The sequence below is a fragment of the Mytilus californianus genome, unplaced genomic scaffold (assembly GCF_021869535.1).
Source record: "Mytilus californianus isolate M0D057914Y unplaced genomic scaffold, xbMytCali1.0.p SCAF_11, whole genome shotgun sequence".
Lineage (NCBI taxonomy): Eukaryota > Metazoa > Mollusca > Bivalvia > Mytilida > Mytilidae > Mytilus > Mytilus californianus.
In genome coordinates this window covers 69,944,912-69,966,162 of record NW_026262593.1, presented here as the reverse complement: position 1 = coordinate 69,966,162, position 21,251 = coordinate 69,944,912, and the positions used below count along the sequence as shown (strand labels likewise).

The 21,251-nt window shown below is 34.2% G+C and overlaps 1 protein-coding gene across 1 annotated transcript in view; it reads left to right on the top strand.

Moving 5' to 3' along the window:
• The window catches only part of LOC127719288 (tyrosine-protein kinase SRK3-like), a 103,497-nt gene that overhangs the window by 42,997 nt on the left and 39,249 nt on the right, over window positions 1–21,251 (top strand). The window contains exon 6 of the mRNA XM_052225302.1: window positions 20,465–20,596. Coding sequence (XP_052081262.1) covers window positions 20,465–20,596 — 132 coding nt within the window. The remainder of the gene's footprint in view (window positions 1–20,464; window positions 20,597–21,251) is intronic.

Below are 21,251 nucleotides of genomic sequence, written 5' to 3'. Positions count from 1 at the left end.
TTATTAGTACAAAAGATAAAAAATGTTTCGTCCCAGGCAAGGAAACTCGTCAGGTGGTTTTTGTACTGACTATAGCATTGCAATCATTTCATTTTGCACTGCTTTTGTTGTTGTCTTATATTGTTTAGAAGTTCCAAAAAGAGTCCTAAGGTTACAGTTTGTTGCTTAAGGTAAAGATGGTTGCACTATGTGTATGTAAAAATTTATTATGTAAATTAAAGGTAAAATTTATACTACATTATATAGTTTTTGGTTTTAACCATAAATTACAAAAGCTATAAGAGTAAAGGTCCATTATACCTTCCATTTCCTGCATGAAGATGATTTTGTCTCACAGTTAATATAAGAAATATTTTATTGTTTAAGAGAGTTTTCAAATATCACTTTTATTACTTTCAACCATGTTTTGTCATCATTTATTGGGGCTGTTGTTTTAGTAGTTTAATTTTCACACATAGCAATGCGAGCTGATAGGTAATAAGTCCCTGTAACTTCCTTTTTAGCTCACCTGGCCCGAAGGGCCAAGTGAGCTTTTCTCATCACTTGGCGTCCGTCGTCCGTCGTCCGGCGTCGTCCGTCGTCGTCCGTCGTCGGCGTAAACTTTTTACATTTTGAACTTCTTCTAGAGAACCACTGAATGGAATGAAACCAAACATGGCATGAATGTTCCTTATGAGGTGCTGACCAAGTGTTGTTACTTTGTAGCGGATCCATCATCCAAGATGGCCGCCAGCGGGGGACTTAGTTTAACATAGGACCCTATGGGAAATACATACAAATGTCTTCTTTTAGAGAACCACTGAATGGAATGAAACCAAACATGGCATGAATGTTTCTTATGAGGTGCTGACCGAGTGTTGTTACTTTGAAGCCGATCTATAATCCAAGATGGCCGCCAGCGGGGGACTTAGTTTAACATAGGACCCTATGGGGAAATACATACAAATGTCTTCTTTTAGAGAACCACTGAATGGAATGAAACCAAACATGGTATGAATGTTCCTTATGAGGTGCTGACTTTTGAAGCCGATCCATAATCCAAGATGGCCGCCAGCGGGGGACTTAGTTTAACATGGGCCCCTATGGGAAATACATACAAATGTCTTCTTTTAGAGAACCACTGAATGGAATGAAACCAAACATGGCATGAATGTTCCTTATGAGGTGCTGACCAAGTGTTGTTACTATGAAGCTGATCCATAATCCAAGATGGCCGCCAGCAGGGGACTTAGTTTAACATAGGACCCTATGGGAAATACATACAAATGTCTTCTTTTAGAGAACCACTGAATGGAATGAAACCAAACATGGTATGAATGTTTCTTATGAGGTGCTGACCGAGTGTTGTTACTTTGAAGCCGATCCATAATCCAAGATGGCCGCCAGTGGGGGACTTTGTTTAACATGGGACCCTATGGGAAATACATACAAATGTCTTCTTTTAGAGAACCACTGAATGCAATGAAACCAAACATGGCAAGAATGTTCCTTATGAGGTGCTGACCAAGTGTTGTTACTTTGAAGTTGATCCATCATCCAAGATGGCAGCCAGCGGGGGACTTAGTTTAACATAGGACCCTATGGGAAATACATACAAATGTCTTCTTTTAGAGAACCACTGAATGGAATGAAACCAAACATGGCATGAATGTTTCTTATGAGGTGCTGACCGAGTGTTGTTACTTTGAAGCCGATCTATAATCCAAGATGGCCGCCAGCGGGGGACTTAGTTTAACATAGGACCCTATGGGGAAATACATACAAATGTCTTCTTTTAGAGAATCACTGAATGGAATGAAACCAAACATGGTATGAATGTTCCTTATGAGGTGCTGACCGAGTGTTGTTACTTTGAAGCCGATCCATAATCCAAGATGGCCGCCAGCGGGGGACTTAGTTTAACATGGGCCCCTAAGGGAAATACATACAAATGTCTTCTTTTAGAGAACCACTGAATGGAATGAAACCAAACATGGCATGAATGTTCCTTATGAGGTGCTGACCAAGTGTTGTTACTATGAAGCTGATCCATAATCCAAGATGGCCGCCAGCAGGGGACTTAGTTTAACATAGGACCCTATGGGAAATACATACAAATGTCTTCTTTTAGAGAACCACTGAATGCAATGAAACCAAACATGGCAAGAATGTTCCTTATGAGGTGCTGACCAAGTGTTGTTACTTTGAAGTTGATCCATCATCCAAGATGGCAGCCAGCGGGGGACTTAGTTTAACATAGGACCCTATGGGAAATACATACAAATGTCTTCTTTTAGAGAACCACTAAATGCAATGAAACCAAACATGGCATGAATGTTCCTTATGAGGTGCTGACCAAGAGTTGTTACTATGAAGCCGATCCATAATCTAAGATGGCCGCCAGCGGAGGACTTAGTTTAACATAGGACCCTATGAGAAATACGTACAAATGTTTTCTTCTAGAGAACCATTGAATGGAATGAAACCAAACATGGCATGCATGTTCATTTTGAGGTGCTGACCAAGTGTTGTTATTTTGAAGCTGATCCTTCATCCATGATGGCTGCCAGATGGGGACAATGTTTAACAAAGGACCCTATGGACAATACATACAAATGTCTTCTTTTAGAGAACCACATACTGAATGGATTGAAACCAAACATGGCATGAATGTTCCTTATGAGGTGCTGACTAAGTTTTGTTACTTTGAAGCTGATCCTTCATCCATGATGGCCGCTAATGGGGGGACTTCCTTAACATAAGACCCTATGGAAAATACATACAAACGCTTCTTCTAGAGGTGCACTGAATGGAATGAAACCAAAACATGGCATAAATGTTTCTTATGAGGTGCTGATTAAGTGTTGCTACTTTGTTGCCGATTTACTGTTCAAGATGGCCACCAGGATTTTTTATTAAATTACAGGACCAGTATTAAACCAAATTTGGCCTCACTCATTATTAGGGTATCTGTTATGATTTTAATCTATTTTTACATGATTTCCAAAACCAAAGTAGAATCAGGTGAGCGACACAGGCTCTTGAGAGCCTCTAGTTTTATTTACCTATAAAAATTATGCATTTTCAATAAACAAAATCTTGATTGAAAAATGTTGTTATAATTAATTTGTCAATTCTTTGTATTTATCTAAAATATGCAATATCATAATTATAAATACTAAATTAGTAGGTATAAGTGTTACAAATGAATACAACATATCAAATTCCTTCATTTATATCAGCTGAAACATGCTTAAAGATTAAAGTTTAAATATATCTTACTTTTTATCATTTTTTACTTCAATAAATAGTAAAAACAAACATAAAATTTCCAATCGACCAGTTTTTTGCCATTAATGATCACTTGAGTAGTATTGTCCGGGGCGGTAAATAGCGGTAAATACCAGGGGCGGTATCTACCGCCCAATCATGTTATATCAATGAGGCAGACAGAACCAAGAGAAGGGGCTATTCGAAGCACATTATCAGACGGGAAACTGACAACTTAATGGCAACAAAATGAAAGTCAACGATAGACAAACAATTCTATAAACACTACATAGAAAACTTAACGCTGAGCAACACAAACCCAACCAAAATCTATGGGTGATCTCGGGTGCTCGTGAAGGGTTAACATATTTTTCTTCACGAAGTGCACCTATCGGGTTGCTCATGGTAAGTACATATTCGGTTTTTAGTCTCACTCGGTGATGTCACAATGGACGAAAAGAAACTTTCGTACTTGTATTTGATTTGGCTTTCCATCTGTTTTAATTCAAGCCCTACGTCTTATGAAGACGAAACCCGATTATGGTGTACCCAACATCTAGCCAAGTATCTTTGATGAGTTTTTAGAACTGATAAAACAATATACAAAGATTTAACTATACTGTTAAATTGATAACCTGTAATAAGATCTTTTTTCAAGGGACGACAAAACCTCCACACCTATTTGAAAACATGTATGATAAAATTAGGTAACGGTTTTTAGTAATTTGTAGAAACAAATCTCCGACTTAACAATTCACCAGTTATGCATATATTACGTTCATTGAAACTTAAAACGGGACTTCGGACACGGACATAAAGGAGGGAAATATATAAACCGAAAGAATGGACCAACGCAACATCGCCGTCCAAAAAGGAAAAATAACAATAGGAAATGAAAAGCCGTCTTCTTATATCGAATTTTGTTTATAGTCCGGCAGATTGGTCAAAATCAAGAGGCTCATGAGAGCCTGATATCGCTCACCTGTAATTTCAGTTTCAGGCATTTGACTTATTTGTAGATCTTACTTTGCTGAACAATTTTGTCATTTACACTTTCTTTCTTTTCTATAATAATATAAAGATAAAACATAACCCAAAACTGTAAAATTTCCTAAAAATTAATTATTTCTGGACAGTAAGCCAACAATAAGTTGTCCTATTGGTCTGAAGATTACTTGACAGGTAGATCTAAACCTGTTTAACATTTTCACCTATGTCAGTTTTGCTCTTACTGCTTTAGTTTTTGAGATGAAAGCCAAAAACTTCATTTGACCCCTATGTTCTATTTTTAAAAACGGCCGCCATGTTTTTAAATGGGTCAAATCCATGAATACAATATATAAACTAAATACCCTAAGGCACATTCAATTAAAGTTTGTTAAGTATTTGGCCAAGTAGTTTCAGAGAAGAAGATTTTTGAAAAAGTAATTAGACTCACAAAAATTTAAAAAAAAAACGTTTTAAGGGCAATAACTTCTCAAGAGGTCAATTGACTATTTTGATCATGTTGTTGATCTTACTTAGCTGAACATTTATTGCCATTTATACTTTCTCTCTATCTGTTATAATATTAAAGAAAATAACCAAAAACAGTAAAATGTAATAAAAATAAATTATTTCCGACAGTAACCCAACAATGGGTTATCAAACTTGTCTGAAAATTTCATTACAGATAGATCATGATCCATTTATCACTTTAACTCCCTTTCACTTTTGCTGTAACTGCTGTAGTTTTTGAGATATAAGCCAAAAACTGCTTTTGTCCCCTGTGTTCTATTTTTAGCCATGGCGGCCATATTTGTTAATGGATCAAAACTTTGGATACAATTTATAAACTAAATACCCTAAGGAACATTCAGTAAAAGTTTTGAAGTATTTGACCAAGTAGTTACAGAGAAGAAGATTTTTTGAAAAAGTAATAGACTTGCACGAAAAAATGTAAAAAATAAACGTTTCAAGGGCACAAACTCCTTAAGGAGTCAATTGACTATTTTGATCATTAATTTATTTGTAGATCCTACTTAGCTGAACATTTTTGCCATTTACACTTTCTTTCTATCTATTATAATATTAAAGATAATAACCAAAAACAGTAAAATTTCATAAAAATTAACTATTTCGGACAGTAACCCTACAATGGGTGGTCCAATTGGTCTGAAAACTTCATAGCGGATAGATCTTGACTTATTCATCACTTGAACTCCATGTCACTTTTGCCAAAAAAATGCATTTGACCCCTATGTTCTACTTTTAGCCATGGCGGCCATGTTTGTTAATGGATCAAAACTTCGGATACAAGTTATAAACCAGTTACCCTTAGGAACATTCAGTGAAAGTTTAGAAGTAGTTTCAGAGGAGAAGATTTTAAAATGTTAGCAAAAATAATGAACAAATTGTGTAAAATCGTCTTTAAAGGGCAATAACTCCTTAAGGGGTCAATTGACAATTTTGGTCATTAAATTTTTTTGTAGATCTTACTTTGCTGAACATATTTGCTGTTTACAGTTTATCTTTATCTTCAATAATATTCAATATAATAACCGAAAACTGAAAAAATTCCTTAAAATTACCAATTTAGCGGCAGAAACCCAACAATGGGTTGTTCGGTTCGTCTAAAAATTTCAGGGCTGATTTATCTTGATCTATTGAGCATTTTTACATCCTGTCAGATTTGCTCTAAATGCTTTAGTTTTTGAGATATAAGCCAAAAACTGCATTTGACCCCTATGTTAAACTTATGGTCAAATTTGGCATGGCAGTAGTGCTGGTTGTTTCAAACAATATTATCTAAATATCCACCACAATTTTGCGCATGCTCAAGGGTAGATGGTCAGCCAAAATTAGTGGGATATAAAAATGTAAAATATTCAGAAACCCGTATCGTTTGGGGGTAATGAAGGATTGAATCTGCAATGAAATATACTAGATATACGTTTGAAGAAAAAATCCGTGTGTTTTAGTGATAACTATGACTATGACTTATTAAATGTGTTGTGGTCATCGACTCATTTAGGACAATCATTAAAAATGGAGGACTTTTAAAACAACTCACGGAGTAAAAGGTACATTGTTTACATTTGACTTTATATATTGTAAGCACTACACACACAAGTACACAAACTATTAACAATACAGAGTCATCCATACTCAATTTACTCAACTTGTATTGAACTGTTTTACAACATAAATTGATGTCCTCTCCTAGTTCCACAAATACCGGTAAAAGGCGTATGCGAACAAGTAATCCCACCCCACCAAAACGTGAAGATAAAAGATCACGCACAGACGTAATGGATCAACGTTACATAGACGTTAGTTCTCATACTGCTGAAGCGGTGCACACACTCTTACCACAATTTACCATCTCTGATGAAGACATACAAAAAATAGCAGATGCTGTAAAGTCCAATATTAATACTGACATTACAAATCTAATCAGGTCGCACACAGAGCCACTACTTGAACAAATGACCAACTGAAATACGAAAACAAAAAACTTAGAGAAGATGTAGATGCAGTCGAACAATATGGGCGAAGAAGCTTAATCCGCATATCTGGTGTCCCTGAACCAAATGATGAGAGAAACACAACAGAAGTTGTTTGCAAAATTATTTCTGATATTGATCCCGAGTTTAAGGGAGTTGACATTCTCAGATCACATCGAGTTGGTAAATTATCAAACCCCGATGATAACAGTGATCCAAAACATCGTCAGATCATTGTTAGATTATCAGAACCTGGTGTCAAGTTCAGGATACTCAAATGTAGAAAAAATCTGAAAGAAACTGCAAACTTTAAGTCGGTCTACATCAATGAAGATTTAACCATACTTCGCAACAATATACTCTACCACTGCAGAAAACTGTTGAAAAAGAACAAAAACAGCTATGGACAACTAATGGTAAACTTTGTATGCTTGACAAACAAGATCAATTCTATGATGTAACTACAACAACTAGATTCGTCCAAGCAGTCGACAAGGTAGACCCGTCCTACAATACACCAGATGGATGGTAGTCTAGTATAACTAACTTAGTAGTATTAATAAACTTATTTGTGTTGTTTTGATTTACCTATGATGATGATATCTTAATATTTAAAATATGTTCTTTTGCAAACTAACAAATCAGGTTTTTTGAGGTTTTCTTTTTCTTTTTTTTACTACTATAATATACATAGTAAATTCCAATGAGGTGAAGGTTATCATATTTAAACCAATCAAGTTGACCATGTCATATATTCCTTTTTCATTGGCCAATGAGTAAATGAATTCACACGGCAATTGTAGATGTCAATTTGTACACCACATTTGAGACTATCGATTTTTCAGTGTATACCGATGGTTTAAATTTGTTTACCTGCGTACATGCAGACATTTAAAGAAATTGAGGTGTCTTGAGGGTTGTACTTTGTTAATTTTTATGGTATACGTGGATAGCGTCATTTTTTCTGTTCTTTTCTTCTGAAAAGCATTTTACATCTCAATGCATGATAATTGAAAATTGAATTACAGCATTCCACCTTATTTATAGTAATAGTTGTGGTAAATGCGTATTTCTTTTCTAATTATATTTGGGTCAATCCAATTATTCTAGGAGAAAATTGTAGTGTTACATGTACTTATGAACAATTTAGATACATACATTACAAGTACACAATGTGTGCAGTAGTATTAAGTTTACAAATCTCATTATTGTTGAAAAACAGTCAAATTTATTATACCTATACACACAAACATTTAGTACGTATCCACGTCTTTTTTCATGCAAGGTTATACTAATTACATTATTATGTATTCAGAACCCCCGAACAATATTATTCATAAATATAGTGTTCTTGTTATGTTCACATATATTTTTTGTTCCTTGATTTTTCTCATTTTTTTACATTCTTTTTTAAATTTTGTGACACACTTCGAATCGGACCATGCGCTACTGAAGAATTTCGCCTGACGAACAGGATGATCCGCTCATATGTACAGGTCATGCTCTCTCGCGCCAATTTTGTGCATACCTCGGGAGTCACCTAATGGGGGTTGACGTATCATGCTACCGAGAGAGTATTGGCCGGTTCTTATGTGCTGCGCATACTGTCAAGAAGGGAAAGAGATTATCGTTCCTTGATATAATCTGCATTTCACTTTTCGCAAAGTACGATATCCGTATGTTACCAGTTACTATACTGTTACATTTTGTATTTCACCAAGTCGATACACGAAGCATCATTTCACAGCAAGTTGAGAAATGTGACGCTAGGATTTCCAAGTGTACACACGACCGTTCACATGATCATTGTGATCTTATCATAGCTTGCTCGTTTAGTATAGTTTGTACCTTGTTGTTGATATCCGGCATTGAACCAAATCCAGGTCCGTTGACTGCAGAGTCAAGCTCTAGTAGTAATAGTAGCCTCGATGATGTCTTTAAAAACGCTGTTTCATTTATGCATCTTAATATTCAGAGTATTGTTCCGAAGCTTGAGTTGATTGCCGCTGAATATTCTTGCCATGAAATACTCTCGTTTACCGAAAGCTGGCTTTCTCCACAAGTAAGCAATGAAGCCATTTTGTTACCGGGTTATAAAACACCATTCCGAAGAGATCGGGTGGGAAAGGCAGGGGGAGGTGTTATAGTATATGTTAAAGATAATTTGAATTGCACCGAAAGGCGAGACTTAGTAGTCTGTGATATTGAGTGTATATGGCTCGAAGTTAGATTCAAGACCAAAAAATATCTTTATGGGACCTTTTACGTCCCACCTAACAGTAGTCCACAGGTATGGGACAACATAGAACAGGCTATCGACCTTGCCTTATCTTGTAATTTAGATATCATAGTTACAGGCGATTTTAACACCAACCAGTTAAGGAACACCACTAATGATAGAATTAGTATGATTAAAGCACAATTCAGTCTACATCAACTTATTTCCGACCCAACTTATATTACAGAACACAGTTCTTCACTTCTTGACCTTATTTTAGTAAATGACCCAGTTAACCTCCTATTTTCTGATATCGGGGCCCCGTTACTCGATCAAATACGATATCATTTACCTGTAATAGGTATCCTTACCCAGCCTTGCAAGTTACATCAAGTTTTTAAGCGTAAAGTATACATGTACGATAGAGGTGATTATGACTCATATAGACACCAGCTATCACTTGTTGATTGGGATGCTTTATTTATTACAAATGACGTTGATGCCATAGCATTGCTATAACGGACGAACTTATTGACAAGGCAGTCTGCTCCGGACTGGGCAAAATTTCGATTCTTTAGGAATAAATGTAATAAACTAGTTTTAAACTCAAAAACTGATTATTTTTCAAAATTGTCAACCAAAATTATATCTGAAACTCATGGTGGCAAACAATATTGGAGTCTTATTAAATCTTTGATGAAATGTGACTCCAGTGACAGTCGCAACATTCCCCCTTTACAGATAGACGATGATCTGATCTGCGACGATACAAAAAAGGCAAAAATATTTAATGATTATTTTTGTGGTCAATCAAATCTTGATGACTCTAACACACATCTGCCAGACATACCTGACACACGAACAGAGGGACTCGGTGATATGATAATATCTGAGAACGAGGTAGTAGACATTTTGAAGATGTTGGACGTATCAAAAGCATCGGGACCAGATCGAATAAGCCCACGACTTCTAAAGGAAGCATATGGAATTCTGAAATACCCTTTGTGCAGGTTATTTAACCTGTCTTTATCAGTTGGCAAGTTTCCTTCTGACTGGAAATGTGCTAATGTTACCCCTGTATTTAAGAAGGGCTCTCCAAGTGACTACAGAAACTACAGACCGATCTCATTGATAAGCGTTATCGGAAAAGTCATGGAAAGATGTGTTTTTAAGCATATTCATATTTATCTACTTGCTAACCAGATAATTACACCCAACCAATCAGGTTTCACTCAAGGGGACTCAGCCATTAATCAATTGCTTAATATTACAAATGAGTTTGGGAAGGCATTAGATGACGGGAAAGAAATTAGAGTAATTTTTTGTGATATAAGTAAGGCATTTGACAGAGTTTGGCATAAGGGGTTGTTGAGAAAATTAGAAGCTATTGGCATTAAAGGTTCTATTTTGGCATGGGTAAAAAATTATCTATCTGATAGAAAGCAAAGGGTTGTAATTAATAATGTATCATCCGAGTGGGGCAATATAAAGGCTGGAGTACCCCAGGGGTCGATCCTGGGACCTCTTTTATTTTTGATATTTATCAATGATATCATATCTGATATACAGTCCACTATAAAGTTGTTTGCTGATGATACAAGTTTATATTTGATAGTAGATGACCCCCGAGAATCGGCAAACAACTTGAATAGTGATCTTGCAAAAATCCATAGATGGTCTTCAAATTGGCTAGTGACCTTTAACCCTCAGAAAACGGAGACCATGACAAATTTCACGGAAACTTCACAAACCTGATCATCCAAAACTTAACATGAACAACGTAACTGTAACTGAGGTATCTACCCATAAACACCTTGGATTACATATTTCAAACGATGGCACTTGGCATAAACATATTGATGTAATAACCGAAAAGGCATACAAACGACTGAATGTTCTACGAAAATTTAAATTCATCCTTGACAGACGAACACTCGAGACAATATACCTAACATATATAAGACCATTATTAGAATATGCTGATGTTATCTGGGACAACTATACACATCTTTTGATCGATAAAATTGAAAAAGTACAAACAGAGGCTGCTAGGATCGTAACTGGGGGTACTAGGTTGGTGTCCCTAGAGAGATTATATCTCGAAACGGGTTGGGAAAAGCTTAAAGATCGAAGGGAGGGCCACAGATTAATTTATTTTTACAAGATGAAAAATCATATTACTCCGGAATATTTATCAAACTTAGTTCCAGAATCCCATGCAACCATACATAATCATAATACGAGAAACTCGTCACTAATCCCCCCTGTTCGAACAAGAACAGCCCTGTATTCGAATTATTATTTACCGGCAACTGTACGTTCATGGAATCTCCTCCCTGAGAATGCTAAGACCAGTACTTCGGTGGGGGCATTCAGGAATTGTGTCCAGTCTCGGGTGACTAAGCCTCCAAATCATTATTACATTGGTAAGCGATTAGGTCAAATTTATCACTCAAGACTTCGAATGCAATGCAGTTCTCTAAATCAACATCTTTTTGTAAAAAATATAGTGGACTCACCACTTTGTTTATGTGGTGCTATAGAAACAACAGCGCATTACTTGTTGCACTGCCCCCGATTTCACATCATGCGTGAACAGCATTTTTATAACATCAATATCATACATTTCTTGTCAGAAGAAATTTTGCTACACGGTTCAACGGATTTCAGCTACGAACAAAACATTGAAATATTCTTGGCAGTTCAAACATTCATACTCAGTAGCAAAAGATTTGTCATATGATTACAATCATCTTGTTCAACAAGTAATACTTATATCTTAAATAATTGTGTCCGTTCAGAAACATACACTTTATTATTGTATATCTGATGTAAAAAAAAAAGGTTGTTTTTCTCTTTTGTGTTCACAACCTTATTACATGTATATGTTTTGTTTGTTTTCCATCTAGTGTAACATTGTTAATTTTTTTACACTCTACTCCTTGAGTATTACAATATGAAATGTTCTTATTTGAATTAGGAAACGGATTAATATAAGCTAACAGCTTGTTTCTGGATCCTATTAATTATTCACTTGTATTAATATGTAAATGCCAATTTGTGTACATTACTTAACCTGAATTTAATTAATAAAATATGTTTACACTAAATATCCACCATGAAAATTCAATATGGCGGTTTTTTCCAAGATGGGGGCCACAAAATATCAAAATCAACAAATATCACTTATATTAGTTCAAAATCGCCATGTTAGTAGTGCTGGTTGATTCAAACAATATAAGCTTTGGACCTAACTTGAAATTTTAATATGGCGGCTTTTACAAGATGGCCGCCAAAAGATTATAAAAATCGAATAAGTTTCCTTATAGAAGGTTACAAAGTGTTTTGTTATCACGTGCTTCAGTAAAGGTAAGTGCTCTATAACACCATGTGTATGCCGCATCTATTTACTAAAGCCAAACATAAAAAGATTTGTAAGAAAAGTATATAAACAATTCGTAAGGGTTCCGCGGAACCCAGTGTCTCGCCTACTTTTGCTGTTAATCGCAGGCTCAACAAAAATGAGGAAAAAAAAAATAAAAATATTGCTCTCTATACTATCTTTTGATTGTAAGTAAATCTGTCCAAGCTTGGTAAAAATCCAGGACAGTTTATCTAATAAATGTTTTAAAAACTTAAACTGCAGACTGTACATGTATGTAATGTTAACTGGAAGAAAAACTAAGTCCATTTATAAGTAAAATACGGAAAATATGGAACAAAATTTTAACAAAATTTCCTTCTAGATACTAGCTTTTAATCATTATCATAAACAAGCTTCTGTCCAAGTTTGGTACAAATCCAGAATAGTTTAAGAAAGTTGTTAAAATTTTAAAAACTTTAACCACAGAGTGAATGTAATGTTAACTGGCAGAAAAACTAAGTCCATTTATAAGTAAAATACTGAAAAAATGTTTTTTTTTTCACAAAATTTACTTCTGGATACTATCTTATGATCATAAACAAGCTTCTTTCCAAGTTTGGTAGAAATCCAGGATAGTTTAAGAAAGTTATTAAAATTTTAAAAACTTTAACCACAGAGTGAATGTAATGTTTCCTGGCAGAAAAACTAAGTCCATTTATAAGTAAAATACGGAAAAAATGGAATTTTATTTTACAAAATTTACTTTTGGATATTATCTTATGATCATAAACAAGCTTCTGTCCAAGTTTGGTAGAAATCCAGGATAGTTTAAGAAAGTTATTAAAATTTCAAAAAATTTAACCACAGAGTGAATATTTGTGGACGCCGCCGCCGCCGACGACGACGTCGACGACGACGCCGACGGAATGTAGGATCGCTATGTCTCGCTTTTTCGGCAAAAGTCGAAGGCTCGACAAAAATCGTAACTACGGTACCATTCTTGCTGAACAGTAGTCTACAGAGAGTGATTACATTTAGACACTGGAGTTATTCCAATAATTAAGCTAGACTAGACTAGAATGTATACTTTTCGAGTCGAACAGTTTTCTCTGTGATCAACTGGAATTTGACATAGTAGTGATAAAGAAATTGCAGTAATGTCAGGCTTGCCAGGCCATTAACAAGGCAGGTGCTTGCTTTTTCTGTTTAGAGATCATTTTGGTTTTGCAATTAAACACGCAATTGCATCAATCTTTTTGTATGACAACGATACTTAAAAAGCTGTACATGCCGGTAGTTCAAGAAGACATAATGTAGGCAAAAGGTATTTTCAACAGTCATTAAACACATTAGTTGATAATCATTTGGCCAAATATTCAGATGCAGTCAAGTTAAAATTACTTTATCTGAGTTATCTCCCCTACTATCTGAGTTATCTCTCCTTATGTGGCAAAGTTGAAAAAAAATGAATCAAACAAAAACAATGTGTTTTTTAGAAAAAAACAGCCGTAAATATGATAAAACACATAATTTTCTATATCAACATGAAAAATCTTACACATGAATTACATACTACTCTCAAAATTTGCCCATTTCACTAAAGATATAGACCAATTGTTATCTGCCACTTCAAAATCCAAGATGGAGGAAGACACCTCAGCCACCTTAAAGTTTGTCGTATATGAATGATCCAATTATCCATTTATCTACAGTACTAGATTTATAAATAAAATCAACATTGAATATGTGGTTCCTTCCGCGAAACCTGGTGATTTTCCAACAGCAGCCGTGGACAATATTGACAAAAAGAAGAGATAAAATACGGCTAACGAATCGTTCCATAGTACGACAATTTCATTATTTCAGCATTTGCTTAGTCGAACTTGGCAAATTCGTCATAAACTTTTGCTCTGAGAAATATGCATGTGTTTCATATTTACATCTTATAATATCCGTTTTATGGACAGGCACTCTGTAAATTGTCTTAGCAGAAATACATGTATGCCAACCTGGTACAAATACTCAATTGTGCAACACCATCCTTGCATGGTATAAATGAGCTAACAAAATGATAAAACTGATGGCTTGAAGCAGATGATAATTGAAACAGAAAGCATTACACGCATGGAGAGCCAAGATGAATGGTCATCCGCCTTTAAATGTCAATCCGCATTGACCGAGGTTACAGGAAGAGATCAAACCTGTCACAACGATTCGACATTCCATGAAAATAATCCACCAATGTGTTTATCTTTTCCGAGACATGTATCAATTATTACTTGTGATCAATTGTTTTTTTTTTTTTTTTTTTGCTTTTGCAAAATCGGAACAGTGGAACTGGCCAAACCTATTTCGAACAGAATAAAGAATAGTCTTTATATAGAAATGGTAGCGTTGAAAACCTTATGTGATTGGTTAGATAATACTTAATGAATAGTATAGTCTTTTTAGAGGCTTTCATGCATAATGAACAAGACATTTCAATGAGGTTACAATAGGTGTACTTTCAATTCTTATGCAAAGATCCTGACATAAATTTTAACCAAGGACAAGACCCGGGTGAGAACTATGCAACAGTCAAAGAATGGGGTAATGAGAGGATATTGAAAGTCCTCTTAACCGCAACTGGTCTGCAACATTAAAGATTGAACTGGACATTTTGATGTGAGATTATAAAGAGAATGTTCCTTCTAGCTGTACAAAGATTCCCTTATACTGCTTATTCATTGGTTCTTTGCATTTTTCCATCAAATTATGGCTTCCAGTAACCTGCGCTATATTATGCTATTTAGATATACAGTTTAAGTGTTGCAAACGTAATTTGAAAATGGTCAATGTAGATCAAGCACAAGAGTAGAATTACACACTTGTAAACGAAAAAGGTGGGGCAATCATTTGACTATCAATATGGCACAGAAATGGCCATAATAATTATAAAGATTAAACCCACCTTTGAAATAATAACGTGATAAGGTTTTCCACATGATGTTCTACAAAAGCAACGGTTTCAAAGGAAAAACACATCATTTTCAAAGCATGTAAAAGCTATAGGCGGGGGAATGTTTCGGCCTTTTACCCAGAGTGCTACTTCGAGTGAATGCGGATGGCATATACCCTATTGAACATTTATCACAGAAGTATCATCATTTTGAAATGAGGTCATAAAGTGTGGATGACAGATATAAAATATATGTCTCGGTAGATGAAAATGCAGATGACAATGCTGTTATGCACGTTTTTTTTTAAATGTGGTTGGTAGTGGGGCAAGTACTAAATGAATTGTCTTGAAGAAACATTTGAAAACTGCTGTAAAAATATGTTGTTGTCTAGATGATTTAACGATTCAGAAGAAACTTAGGCACTCAAATTCATTAGTAAAACAAAACCAGATAAGAACATGGATACAAAACGCAAAAATATGCTAACACAAAAACATAAAAAATTGAGCATAACCAACCTCACTGAAATCCGGGGATGATCTCAGGTGCTTAAGAAGGGTACACAGTTCTTGTTCAACAATTGACATCTGCCTATGTGCTCTTGTTTAAATAGATTGATGAGTCGTATCCAGTTATTAGGCATATATCATATAATATTGAAAGCATATACATCACAAGTTCCTTTTCATCAAAACTAGGGGTCAACACAGGTGTTAGGAAGGGTGTGTAGTTTCTGGCCAACTGGTAACACTCGGGATGTTACTCATTTTAAGTAGAAATTCGGTAATTAGTAGCTTTTATTTATCATCTTGATGTTACCACGATCGCGGATTATAGCAAGGAGAAGTGGAACATATCCATTATCATTTGTGACTCAGAATGTACTAAACGGTCGAACAACATATTCTAATGGCGTCCTGAAAACGTTCGAATGTTTCAATTTATGGGATCTTTGATTAAATTGTCATGCAAGCAGCATAAATGTATCATGGAAACGCAATCCCTAGAATATTGCAAAGTGCAATCCGAAAGAAGAAATAAATATCAGCAAAGCCTTGTTTCAGTTTTGTTTATTTTCACTTTTTGGCGGCCATTTTGAAATTTCCGCCATTTTGAAATAAAAATGAAAAGTCAAATATAACGTCATATATTACGAGAAACGTTGGATTACATTTTATATGTTTTAAAAAAATTTGGTTTGAATATTATTTGCTTTAATTTATACATGGTGGTGAAATTTGGACTGATTTGCAGACATATTGAAAAAGGACGCTATTTGGATTTTTCAGAGTCGGTCCATAGCTTAAATTGACTTCCAAATATAATTTTACAATTGTGCAAAGTTTCATACTTTTATCATCAAACCCACAATTCTTCTAAAAATATGCACGAATAAGCTGGACTATGAAAGAAATATCGTAAGAAATTGAAATATCCAAATCTAGAAAAAGACTATTATGTCAGTACATATTATATTTATTGGATGTAAGTTGCCCCACCAAGCGAAAAAATTAACAAGACAGTCTTTTTTAAGCAAGCGAAAAAAACACATTTCAACCAAAAGCATTTTTTCAACCTACCAAAGTATAGAAAGATGAGGCATATTCGGGGGTCAATATTCATTTTCTTGTATCGTTATTATTATCATTATGGTAGTTATTATTATTATTATAATTAGTATGGTAAGTATTATTATTATTATATTACAATGGTAATTATTATTATAATTAATATGGTAATTATTATTATAATTAATATGGTAATTATTATTATAATTAATATGGTAATTATTATTATAATTAATATGGTAATTATTATTATAATTAATATGGTAATTATTATTATAATTAATATGGTTATTATCATTATCATTATGGTAATTATTATTATTATTATTATTAGGACTTTCAACTTTTCTGTGGAAAGACCTACTGTTTTTGTTCTGATTATTTTGTTTTCTTCCGCCACATTTATTTCTTGCGGTGTATAGTTGTTTCGCAAGATGTGGCTTAGATTTTTTGCATATGATATCGAACAGTTATTGCGCTTTTGAAACTGACCCTGTTAACCGAACACTTTTTGTTGTAAAAATTATCTCCACAAACACTGTTTTTCTTGTGTGTGCATCTCCTTCGCAACCGTAAAAGATTACGACAAAACCATTTCACCAATTTGCTCGTTATATCTTCAGGATTTTAAGAATAATTTTGTCTGAAGCGGTCCGGAGACTCCATATGAGATATATTTCCCCTTCTGTATATAAAATAAGCGAAATGTAATTGTAACTGCTAAACCATAAGTGATAGAGACCTTTTGAATTGAGGTCCTTTGTCCACCAAAATCAAAATGGGTTCAAGGTTAAATTTTGATTTTGGCTTAATATTGCTTCCTTTCAGAAACCGTATGAGGTATCGACAACATATTTTTACGAAACTGTTAATTGCGACATGTCCTAACATACATATTTTGGTTAAAAGGGTGCGTTGACACTTGATAGGAGTTTGCTTCCCTCTAATAAACAAAATTAGCTGTATTGGGTTAGGACTCAATTCCCTTACATAGTGGAGACTCAGGGTCATTTGATTTGAGTTCCTTGCTTTATGACTTCGAAATTTAGTTCAAGGTCAAAGGTAAAATTGACGTTTTAGATTTTGACCTTTACTGTAGATTCATATTTATACATGATAAAACCATGGGATCTTTTGCATTAGGTTAGTAGACATATGACCTTGAAAATGTCAACCAAAAGTGATCTTTTTCAAACCGGTAGTAGCAATTTATCTCCCTTATTTAAAGCAAAAGTATGAAGAAACTATATATTTTTAGAATCAGAGTAAGGTAAGCTATTATTTGACAATGGAAGTGATTTTGATTTTACAAGAAGTGGCTTATAATCTCCCTTAATTGATGAAAAAAGTTCCCACTTTAAACATTTTATTTTCAAAGTCAGCGTGTGATAAGCTATCATTCAAGACCGGAAATACTGTTTACTATCTTAAGTGATTTTGGCTGGAAAGACCTTCAATTGTTCTATTTTTATTATTATTATTATATTTATTATTATTATTATGGTTCTCTAGAGCAAAAATATCATCAAAGTAAGGACAAGTTTTATCATATTTATAAATTAGAAATATTAATAAAGTAAGACGGACCTTTACTGAGTTTTGCCATATAGAGTGATTTATGACAATACAGGAACAAGTCAAATATTCCAGTGGACACCAATTGTTGTCCATTGGAATACCTAACATCTGTCGATAAACTTCACTGACTTAACGTATATGAATGTTGTCATGAGAAAATTCATAGCTTTAATCATCTTATCAACGTTCCGGTAAGGATATCTAGTTTATTCACCTTTTCATTACAAAAGAAAGCTTTTAATGAGTTGCAACAAATAAATCTGCATCCGATTTTTCAAAAGAGCTTTTGATTAAATAAGAAAACTTCTGTTTATATGACTACGAGAGAAAGTGTAGTGTAGAGTGTTGAAAAAATATCATTGTCAACCGAACTGAAAATACCATCACAAGCACGTTATGTATCTAAAATACCAAAAGAGAGTTCAATACTTCAAAAAATAAATAATTTCATTATTTTTTTATGCTTTTATTACAAAAGCACAGAAAGATAGGTAAAAGAAATGTTACTAGAAGCTGAAATGAAACTATATTTGACGGGTTTTCTTTGTAGTTTATGAAACCAATACATAGTAAGGACGTTCAAATATTCAGAAGCTGAGCTGTGGTAGTGACATGGTATGGGTGTTTACAATTTGTCTCTCTGTGCAGCGCAGGTCCTTGAATGTAGAAGAATTGATAATTTCATTCCTAAGAACTTCCGTGTAGTATTTACGTCATACATGTACCCCTACAACATGGTTGGCTGCTTTGACGGCCGGTTCTAACACAAAACGCTTTGCGAATACTTGAAGTACGTTTTTTTCTGATAATTTTACCATGCTCTTTTCAAAAAAATGATAAAAAGTATGGACCACCGAGCTTTTTTTCAATAGCAAAATTGCCCAAATGTGTATAGATTATTCACGATAAAACACATTTGTGTGAATAAAAAGAAATCTTTGGGATAGAATTTTGAAATAAAATATGAGAAGATAGGTTTGATGATATGATTTTAGAAAAGAAAAAGAAAAAGTGAACTTGTTTTCATGCTACAAGTAAAACATGACAATTTCTTTATCATTTCTTTATAAGAAATAATATTTTTGAGTTATCTCCCAAAAATTTGCAGATCTAAGCAGAGAACTAGAACGATTGTGTACTGCTTATTTTCAATCCAAGATGGCAGTATACAGTCAACATACCTTAAATGGCAAAGTTTTGAGAAGTTCGTCTTAAAATTTTTATTTAGGAATAATATGCTAATGATAATAATAGCACCTGAGATCACCCCCAGTTTTTGGTGGGGTTCGTGTTGCTGTTGTACCCTTATTTGTGACATTTTTACCCATTGTGTCTGTTTGTTTAGTTCACACATCGTTGTCAATATAATGGAATTTGATGCAACTGTCATACAAGTGAGAGGTTTTGCTAGCTTTAAAACCAGGTTTAATCCACCATTTTCTACATAAGAAAATGCCTGTACCAAGTCAGGAATATGAGAGTTGTTATCCATTCGTTTGATGTATTTGGGCTTTTAATTATGCCATTTGATTGGGGACTTTCCTTTTTGAATTTTCCTCGGAGTTCAGTATTTTTGTAATTTTACTTTATGCTATAGTTAAAACATTTCCGCCTTTGTGAATAGAAAATTAGAGGTGGGCAACCGGTTTGTATCTTATCTATATTTTTATTAAGTTTGAATGAGGCATGACAAAAAACATAATTTTGCTGTTGATAATGTCGTAAAAGCATAACATACCTTTCTTAAAATCTCAGTTGATAAGAAAAGAAATTATTATGAAACTAACTTGCCGACTTCCTCTTCCAAATTGATCTTAGATTGATTTTGGTCCCTGTTGGTCATTAAGCTTTATTAGTTTCATCATTAGCTCATTTGATCATTTTGAATCATTTTTACAAACGTCATATAGAAACTGTCTGCTGGAAAACAATTTATCTGTGATTCGTAGAGTAATTAAATTGTAATGTCCTTTCAATAACCTTTTTGTATAAATCGGTATCTTATTAAGTTGGTTCATATTGGTAGTATTGCTCCTGCTAAGACTTGTTAAACTAATTTGCAGGTGAGAAGTTCCCTATAAAATGGACAGCACCAGAGGCTGCATTGTATGGCAAGTTTACGTTCAAGTCGGATGTTTGGTCCTTTGGTATCCTTTTAGTGGAATTGATGACATTTGGACAGATACCATATACGGGTAATTTATTAACCATTATCAATCATAACATTTTTAGGAAACTTATCATTACGCCATTATATTTGTCACACTTTACATTGAGCTAATGTAAAAAATCTAACCTCAAAATAATTTACAAATGTTTTATACATCTCTGTATGCATCCCCTTATCTTAAGCCATATCCAGTGATAAATTAATCAGTTATAATATCAGATTAACTACGTGGATATGTATAAAACCATGACAAAAAGTTATTATGTCACGCTTTAGTTGACAAACAGTTGAGACACCGTGATGATTTACCAGTCATTGATGACGATTGTAGAATTTGTGAAGTGACAATTGGACTTCTTTTACAAACTTCTACAAATAACCTATATAAACCCATTGGAAGAAGTATCTCAAAAGGCTTAGAATTATATTTGAGGATGTAATCAATCAAAATGTCTAACAAAAATATCGAACTTCAAGGTATATTCAAATGGGAGGGAGCCATAAAAAATTTAAAATCAAACGTTCGACTTTAGCAACAAACGGAACGAGTGGTAAACAACTGTAATATTTCTGACTTGGTATTGGCATTTTCCGAAGAAACTGGTGGATAAGACTTGATTTTATAGCTATTTTAACTACCCACTTGTATGACAGTTGTTTAAAGTTCCGTTATAATAACA